The 10,102-nt window shown below is 41.0% G+C and overlaps 1 protein-coding gene across 2 annotated transcripts in view; it reads right to left on the bottom strand.

Annotated features, from left to right (window-relative positions):
* tle5 (TLE family member 5, transcriptional modulator) overlaps positions 1-10,102 on the bottom strand; it is a 52,937-nt gene that overhangs the window by 13,832 nt on the left and 29,003 nt on the right. For both annotated transcript variants that reach the window (XM_074635457.1, XM_074635458.1), the window contains exons 3-4: positions 9,979-10,042; positions 1,943-1,987 (exon numbers count right to left, since the gene is read on the bottom strand). In XM_074635457.1, coding sequence (XP_074491558.1) covers positions 1,943-1,987; positions 9,979-10,042 — 109 coding nt within the window. The remainder of the gene's footprint in view (positions 1-1,942; positions 1,988-9,978; positions 10,043-10,102) is intronic.

Below are 10,102 nucleotides of genomic sequence, written 5' to 3'. Positions count from 1 at the left end.
GTGGTTTGACTTTTGAAAACTAGAGCCGATGAAAATGTGGGACATCATCTCAATATGTGGGACGTGGGACAAGGGATAAAAATGCTGTGCAGTCCCTCGTAAAGTGGGCCAGGTGTCCCACTTTACGGCCTTGTCCCACTTTCTTTTTAAGGTTGCGAATCACTGTGTCCCTTCAAATGCCCCTATATTGTAACGCGGTTGAAAAAGACGTTTCAATCATTCCCGTCCACCCCGCGCATGTCAAGACTGGAGGGTGCCAGAAGTGATTTTACTGTACAGATACGCTCTCATCTAAATCTGTGCAGCAGCTGTCTGCACGGCTTCGTCTCAGCTGTGTCTCACGTAACCGCAACCTGAACTGAAGCGTTTATTTACGCTTAAAGTCTATTTTTCTTTACAATACGTGCGTAAACGCGAGGTTGATGCCCAGGGGTCTGTGGTGATGTTGGCACCCAGTCTCGTGTGACTTTTTGCCATCAGCATTCATAACCATACAACCTTTATGATTAAATTGTTTACTAGAGCACCAAGTTCTTCATCGATCTAACCTCGTAATTTTGCTCTCAATGTGCACCAGATTGATGCATTATCTTTAAAATGTTCAGAATTTTCTTCCGAGGGAGCATGACCCACCTAGAGGGTCCGAGGACATCCACCACAGTCTCTCAAAATCCTGTGGGAAACACTGTATCACGTCATCCAAAGCTGCCCCCGCCCCTCCAATTCAAAACTCAGTTCGGCACCGCTAGCTGGAAATTATATAATTCAGGACTTGTTGCCATTCACAAACTAAACTAAACTTTCCAATACTTGGAAATGCTTAAAATTTACTTCCTTATATACATTTGGTCACCATCATCACTGTGGATACAGGGAACTAAAACTGATTTGGCAACAGCAGAAAAGCTAACCCCCCTCGGCGCCTTCATTTCTACACACAGCCTCAGGTGACATCATTCAAATGTCTCTGAACACTCCCAAAGTGAAGGCCGATTATCTCTGTAATTCACACCTGCCAATCAGCGAGCTGCAGGTGTACAGGGGAATGGGGTTGGGAATGCACAGCTGTGTCTGCATCAACAGAATAATAGTGAGAGGAGTTATTTTGGACGTTCAAGGTTCTGGAAGTAAAAGGTTTTTTTTTCTTTTTGCATAGACGATGTTAAGTGACTGGTAGCTGGAACACCTCCAAGGTTTTGATGGCAATGAAACTCCCCCGGTTGAATCATCAGTACGAACAACAGCAATGACGGACTGTGACGGAGGACTGGTAGTCCTTGACACTTTGTCAAATCACCAAGTTTAAAATGATGCTGTCTGCACCACTAATGGTGGGCAGAAGTAAAAAAAAAAAATCACTTCTGTATGAAGATGAATTCAACAAATTTGATGTGTTGATTGGTTCAAGATTTCAAAAACAAAATGTTCTGAAATTGCTCTAATTTGTGGCCCTAATCTGGGTCAAGTGAATTAAAAATTGCGGTGGCTATGGATAGTAGCTTTTTAAAAACATTTGGTTGTGCAGGATGTCACATGTCACGCTAGTGACAGTTTCAGTGGTCTGCAGTGTTTTAAATCGCTTGGAATAGAAATTGCATTCAGAAATTAGTCTAGAGCATAGTGGTGCAGAGAAATCTGGAAAATGTACCCTTTTACAATTTTATTTTATGGAAAGTTTTACAGTCTACACTGGCACACAGAGTATAAGAACAACAGACCAACAGCCTTTATCAACTACAGCAACATAAACACCTTCAACATGTAGACGCCAGAAGATTGCAGTGTTAAACTTGCCTGTTCCACAAGCATGAAATGAATCCTTCGCTGTTCTAATAGTTTTTGCACAAGCAATTTGCCTTTTACGGACATTCAACAGGTTTATTTGTTTTGTGATGGGAACACAAGAGTTTGTTTTTCCTAAAAGGATTAAAAGTAGACTCACCTGTTTGTGCATCTCAATATTGAGCCCGTAGGACATCTCATAGTACTGGAGAGGAAGAGAGAGGAAGACAAAAAGAAAAAGTTATAACAATACAGGCATCAAATAACTGCTCCCAGACAATCTTCAGCACATGATGATGATGATGATGCAGATTGGTTGCAGATTGTAACCAACTGAGTAACCCTCCGCTCACTCCTCTCTTTCCAAGACTGTGCTAACGTGAGCCACCGAGTGCAAAACCATGGTAACGCCTTTTGCCTCGCTCAGAGGCGATCCTTACAACGCTACTTTAGGAGCAACGGAAGTCAGCTGGTAGCTGGCGGTAACACAGATTTGCACTCTGCTGCTCACATAACCGCAGTTTCACAAGCGTGTCAGAGAACTACGGTGGCCTTCAGATAACATAAAAAACCTTAAAGGGAACGAAACACAACGATTATACACTAATGAAAACATAGTTATGAATTAGGGATTAATCACGATTAAGCACTCATTTTTTTATCCATTCAAAATGTACCTTAAAGCGAGATTTCGCAAGTATTTAATATTCTTATCAACATTGGAGTGGGCAAATATGCTTGCTTTATGCAAATGTAATTTTTTACAAATGTAAAATAAAGGATATGTGTATATTTATCATTGGAAATCAATTAATAACACAAAACAATTACAGATATTGTCCAGAAACCCTCACAGGTACTGCATTTAGCATAAAAACATGCTCAAATCATAACATGGCAAACTCAAGCCCAAAAGGCAACAACAGCTGTCAGTGTGTCAGTGTGCTGACTTGACTATGACGTGACCCAAACTGCATGTGATTATCATAAAGTGGGCATGTCTGTAAAGGGGAGACTCGTGGTAACCCATATAACCCATTTCATTCACATATCTTGAGGTCAGAGGTCAAGGGTCCCCTCCGAAAATGGCCATGCCAGGTTTTCCTCGCCAAAATTTAGCCTAAGTTTGGAGTGTTATTTAACCTCCTTCACAACAAGCTAGTATGACATGGTTGGTACCGATGGATTCCTTAGGTTTTTTAATTTCATGTAGCCCGCTACAACTTAAAAAAGCACAGGTTGCATTAACGCGTTAGAGAAATTAGTGGCGTTAAAACAAATTTGCATGAACGCGTCAACTTTGACACTACTTTCAACACAATGTAGACTCTCAACCTAATAGGGCTGTCCTCGACCAAATAAATTCTTATCGACTAACAGTCATAAGATTTTGCTGGCTAATCGATTATTTGATTTTATCGACAGATCTGTGAAACTGAGTTTCTCCACAAAGAATCACACAAAAGCACCACTTTAGATCTTGTGTTTACCAGAGATGAGTAAGTAATAAGTTTCTTGGAAATAAGTCATTCAGCATTAAAAAAGCATAATAAACAACTAAACGACTAAAGAAATCTTTGTCGACTAAAACCAAAACAACCAATTAGTCGACTATAAAGCAAGAGCGGGCAGCCCTACTATAATCTATGACATCTTAAAGACTAAAGTATTCCCGCTCACAAACACACCTGCATGCACAAATAAAAAGAGAAGAGAAGACACACGGCTACAAATAGGAAAAGGAACTGAGAGAGAAAAGGCAAGAGTAGAGAAAGAGCCTCTGTGTGTGTGTGTGTGTGTGTGTGTGTGTGTGTGTGTGTGAGTTCAGTGTTAATGAGAGGGCCACCCTCTAGGCGTCAACCCTGTTAATCACCCACTCTGTCTGCAGGGGGGACTGGCTCTGTCACTGGAAAACAAACAACACACACATCTCTCACACTGAAATGTGGACACACACATGCACGCACGCACACACACACTCATTTCTGTCACTCGTTTGCTCTTACGCACACGCACACGCCACCGTTGTTTTCTGTTCAATCTCACACTATTTTGTATGTGAATGCACGTGCACACACATGCATAGAAACACTAAACACACACACTCTTTTTCTCTGTAGCTGCTCGCGCCCACGCGGAAGCTCCCTAAAGTAATTACAGCGCTGGGGAAATGGAGGTGCTGCCGCTGGCCGGGGGAGTGGGGCAACCTGATATGCTATTAGAGAAGGAGTGGGGGAGGGGGCGGTCGTTGTGGGGATACAAGGCCGGGCCTGCCACTGATGGAGTGGAAGTGCGATTGAAAGTGTGTGCGTGTTTGTGCATGGTGTGTTCGTGCGTGCATGTGCATAAGGAGTTTGTGAGTGAAGGAGGAGGAAGAAGCCATATTGCATTCAATTTAATCGCAACATTTTGAGCCGGTTTCGACTCAGGAAAATCCCTTTGTATTTCAGAGGAAAATATCTTTTGTTTGAACAACCGCAGCGTACATGGCTTAATCGTAAAATACGCTGCAGAATTGTTTCATTCGTTCGTGTTGCCTCCGCTGCCTCACTGTGTGACAACATTACAGGTGACTTCAGTTTTTCTGTCCTGCAGGCAGCTGAGTTTTTAAAAAGCAGCAGACAGTAGGGCTGTACCGAATGTCATTTCATTTTTACACTCAAAGCTTCTATTGAGGTTTTTGAATGAAGGCTGTCGTCATATTTTATGACGTCATCACCTCAAAACATTTGATTTTGTTATTGTGGTTATATAAATGTAATTTATGCTGCTGTTAGATTGCTGCTAGACCGTAGGGCTGGGCAATATATCGATATTATATCGATATTGTGATATGAAAATAGATATCATCTCAGATTTTGGATATTGTGGTATGGCATAATTGTTGTCTTTTCCTGATTTTTAAGGCTGCATTACAGTAAAGTCATGTAATTTTCTGAACTTACCAGACTGTTCTATTATTTACCCACTTACTCATTATATCCACATTACTGATGATTATTTATCAAAAATCTCATTGTGTAAATGTTTTGTGAAAGCACCAATAGTCAACCCTACAATATCGTTACAATATCGATATTGAGGTATTTGGTCAAAAATATTGTGACATTTGATTTTCTCCATATTCCCCAGTCCTACTAGACCGCCCGTTCATTTTTTATATCTGTGGTTTCAAAACCAAAGTGCTTCCACACAATAGTTCTCAGATGGTTTGGTTCCACGATTATTTGTTTAGCTCTATTCCACTTTATGTTAAAGAAGAGAACAATTGGCAAGTTTATTGATTAGGCAAAAAGACAGGTAATAGATCAGAGTGACCGAGTGGTTTACGAAGACACCTAGGGCTGGGTATCGTTTATAAAATGACAGTACCAATACCAGTACCCTTACAGTGACACCAATACCAATACTTCATTCGATACCCATCATGTGAATGGAAGCTCAGTGTGTCCCACTGGCTAGCTAAACGCCACCGCACTGCACAGCGCTCATACAGTGGCAACGGTGTCCCCAGACCCACGGTGGCGAGACGAGAGAAGCATAACACTCACCCTCCGGTTCCACGCCAGGTTAAAATCGTTAGCTCTGTCCACACTATTGTCATTGTTTGCCCTGTTAGCTGCTAGCTGCCGGCTCAGTGTTCAGAGCTGTGTGCAGACAATCCCGACTGTATGGATTGTAGCTGGGCCAATCACACGTCGCATTAAATCGAAGAACACTTACGGTGATCGCTTACTTGCAAAACCACAGAAATAAGTTATTTTTTCTAGATTATTTTTTTTCTTGGCACAAAAAGGATCGACTGCAAGTATCGTTTAACTGGAGAAGTTTCAATACTACTAGGTACTGGGTTCTTACAAGGTATCGAGTACCAATACTCAGCCCTCAAGCACCCTACTGGAGTCTGCAGCATGGACCGTTGTGCTTATACACAGTGAATTTGGAATTTGGTCATATTGTCATAGATTATTTTGAATACTGAATTTTGATGAATGAGCAAGGGCTTATAACATACGCATTACGAAGTGGTGCTGCAACATTTAAGAGACTGATTCTTACACAGAACAGAAAAACAGACTGACAGAACTGAACTTCCCCGTCATCCTTTCAATTACTCTTTGCACGAATGCGGTTTTGTCTGGTTTCTCTCTGTGTTTGGTTTTGGCACATGCACCCGTTAGGTCACAGAGTGAGCTGGAAGCAAAGCAGTGTTCTTAAAAAACAACAAAAATAAAATATACTATGGCTAGCAGTGATAGAAAAAACTGCTGCAAGCTGCAGTGCACTTTCTGGTACACTACAAACTGATCAATACAAATACCAAACCATGATGAAAACCCTTTCCTTGGAGATAATATCAGCCTGTAGGCGAGCACACATCCTGCCGGACATTTACCCGACTATCAAAGAAATCATGGCAACTTGGGGGAACTGGGTTTCTGCAAACTACGTAAATGCTCAATTAGTTAGAAAAATTTGTGTCATAATTTTTTCATTACATCCGTTTGCATGATTGTGCTTTCCTGTCCGAATGTGTGCGTTTATGTGTGTGTGTGTACGGCTGCTATCAGGCCGACAATGAGTGTATGTGCGTGTGTGTGAGATAGTATGCACTCACACCTGCCTGAAACACACAGAGAGGAAGTGTGTGTGAGAGTGTGTGCATTGTGTGTGCCTACTGGCTGGCTGGCTGGCTGGCTGATGGTGGAGAGAGCAGTGCGGCGGCACAGATTAGATGAGATTAAAGCCAGTCAGAGGATCAATTAGAGGCAAAACATCAGACGGCAACACAGCCACGGCCAGCAACAATGAGATTAGCCCTGAGGTGGAGCAGAGAGCGGGCGAGCACATCTGTGTGTGTGTGTGTGTGTGTGTGTATGCATGTTTGTGTGTGAATGTGTATGTGTGGAGCGAGATGGGGGAAAGAGGAAATGAAGGGGGTTGGGGAGAGAGAGCATACATACAGTCCCTAGACAAACAAAAAGGGAGTGCATAAGCAAGGCCAATTCCCATTTAACGCAACTCTAGTCTTATTTTTGTAGCTTTGGCCAACGTTGGTTATGATATCATCGTCAGATTCAGAATCCTGTTTATTGTGAAGTAGGATTTCATATCAGGGCTGTCAAAATTGGCCAAGTTGACGTTTGAATATTCGTTCTACAAAAACAACGAACTATTCAAATATCGGACGTCCGCTTGCTGTTAGGACACGGTGTCACTCCCTCTTCGGCAGAGTTGCCATCGTTACAGTTGTTGCTGAATTATTCCTTGTTCACCTTGACCCAACATTTCATTTTCAATTAATGAAAGTGACGTTGTGTGACTCCCTTAGTCTGCTTTTTTTCACAATTGAACACTATTTTTCATATTTGAATATCTTTTTTTTTTTTTTACTATTCAAATATAGATTTGAATTTAGAATATTCGTTGACAGCCCTATTTCACATATACGGAAATTTGCTTTGGTTTATTAATGCATAACATAAACATAGTAAGAGAAAATTTAATTAAAAATAAAAGAATTGCAAAAATCAAGAGACATAAATTGTCTTAACCAAGTTAATTGTTGAGATATCAGAGCAGCAACTTCACTAAAAACAAGTCCAACAAGGCAACACACAAGATTCTCATCTTCAATAATTCTGAATCATCTCACACGCTCCAAAAATTGGTTTATTACTTTAGTTTCTCCTTGCTATGTTGACGGAACATAAAAAGGTAGAACCAACAAGTCCTCTAAATCAAACGAGAACATATACATCTCTGTTGGAAAAATAATTCAGTTTTATTAAACAACACTTTGGTTGAGGTTAGGTTTGGTAAGATTCAACCACAAAATCTCACTCCTCATGCCTAAACCTAACCAACTCAACCAGCGAAGGCAACGAGTACTAGCCAATCAGAGCAGGGCGGGTCATGCCCTTTTACCATAGCAGGATTCGTAATAGGGTTGGGCGATATGGACAAAATCTTCTATCACGATATAGGTCATTTCATATCTCGATAAAAATATATATCACTATATAGCATGTTTTCTGGTAATTCAACAAATAAATACATAAATAGTCTATAAGACATAACCACATGGTAAAGCTTATTTTTGTATACTCCTGTGTGAATTAAATACTTGACAAATGAAAAGTACTATTTTCTCATTTTAAGAACTTGAGTGCAAAATGAACGTAACACTTAAGTGAAATTATAGAGAAAAAAAAATTAAATACAGGCCTAGTCTATATCGCGATATAAAAAAATATATATGATAGACATTTTTATATCGTCATATTGTCCAGCCCTAATTCGTAATTTAGCATCCTAGGTTTAGTGCCGCGATTGTGATTGGTTTAAAGAATCGCGGCAGAGCAGAGTGATAATGTGTGAAGCCAGACCTTTCTTTAGCGCTGACACAACGCTGTGGAGTAAAAAACAGGAAGTGATCGTCAGTCTCCTGTGGCAAAGTCCCATTTTGTTCGCCGAGCCACCCATCCACCCCGACCTCTTCCCTCTGTGGACTTTGTGGCTCTATAATAACATCACCGTCTTTGTTCCCGATGGACAAAAGTCATCATTCCTATGGCTGCTAGAGGCCTTTGTCATTTGAACGTAAACAAAAGTAATTTTAGGGCATTTGTGACAAAACAACAGATGCTGTCGTTTTTCTTGGCTGGACAGTCGCAACATAAACTTTTGCGAGACCATAGTGCAGCTTTCAGACACTAGAGTCCTTCAATTAAGGCAACTGCCAAGCCCGCTCGATGCTGCTCCATGACGATGGGTTCCCTTGGTACACAGAGGATGTTCTCTGCTGCTGGAGTTATAACGTTAGTAACAGCACAGTGGAGCACTCTCACACCATAACACATAGATAAACGTCTGTTTCTACAAAAGAAGCAAGTCATTCCAGGCGGCGGATGTGGTTGTCAGTTAATTACACTTTCATTTCACTATTCATATTAAGGGAGAAGACTGTAACATACTTTCAAATTATTATGAACTTTTTCAAATAAAAAAGCTGTGTACAGACTTTTCTCTGCTTTGTCTGTTCGGTCAGACGGTGACAAGGCCAGCTGTGAATGGTTTAGCACACAGTGAACTGAAGCAAGAGTGCCCTCTTTTCTATTTGTTGAATTAACTTCGAATTGAGAATTGTGACACCAAGAATCATAATTGAATTGTAAGATTCTGACCCCTATTAGTCTCACCTAGCAAGACCTAAACAGCGCTCTGTCAGCCCTAGAGAAAGGTCTGGCTCCACATGAATCACATGTGATGTTTGTCAATTTAAAACAAAAATTTGCAAGTCAAGAAAGTGGCAGTTTGTTATAAAACTGCTGAAGTATCAGAGTGTGAAAATACGTAATTAGAAAAACTACACACCCAAAAGTCACGTAAGTGACATCTCTCTCTCTGAAACTACGATGCCTGTGTGTTTCGTACTGGGATGCACTCACAACAGCAACAGGTCTCGCTTGTTCTTTCGCTTCCCGGCTGATAAAAAGACCAGGAGTCGCTGGATGAAACACATCAGGTAGGATAACGTCTCATTTGTGCTTGGAACATAGCTAAGTTAGCTAGCTAGCTAGTGTTGGTGACATATGTCGTGCGAGACGAGAGATGTAGTTCACTGAGCGGTTTCATACAAATCAAATGATGCTACTACTGCAATACTTGCAAAATTATGTTTTAAATTGACAAACATCATATGTGTGATTCATGGTGCAATTCAAGCGAGATCAACTCAACTCTTGACTGCTGTACATATTTTTTTCTGAACTAAGGTCTCATGGGGTCCATCGGTATACTCTATAGTCTTGGGCAGCGTTAAGCACAGGATGCAGCAACGGTGCCCTTGGAAAATAGATTATTGTGTACAATTTTTGTCGGTACATGAATGGATGGCCAAAGCTACGAAAATAAGATCCAAGTTGTAATAAACCAGAATGACCTTTTAAGAGAGACATTTTAAAATGAGCAGCACAAAAAGAGACATAAGAGAACAATTGCACTGCAAAAGGAAGGTGGTTGAGGGTAGAAGGAAATAAAGTACTGATTAACAGAGAGGGTGAAAACACAAGAACAGTAAATCATTTCTTTGCATATAAACCTCTTTATGCAAGAATCAAATATTACACTGTGGCAAAAGGACACAAACCATCATCTCTAGTGCACAACACACACACACACAGCTTCACTCACCATGATATAATGGCGCTGCATCTCCGACTTCTCACTGGCCAACTTGTCACACTCGAGCTTCAAACTGGGGAGAGAGGGAGAGGAGAGTCAGACCTTGTTAGTCAGCTCGACAGTCTTCCCTCTA

The sequence above is a fragment of the Sebastes fasciatus genome, chromosome 5 (genome assembly GCF_043250625.1).
Source record: "Sebastes fasciatus isolate fSebFas1 chromosome 5, fSebFas1.pri, whole genome shotgun sequence".
NCBI classification, from domain to species: domain Eukaryota; kingdom Metazoa; phylum Chordata; class Actinopteri; order Perciformes; family Sebastidae; genus Sebastes; species Sebastes fasciatus.
The sequence above is the reverse complement of the archived record's forward strand: the minus strand, read 5'-3'. Positions and strand labels throughout refer to the sequence as shown.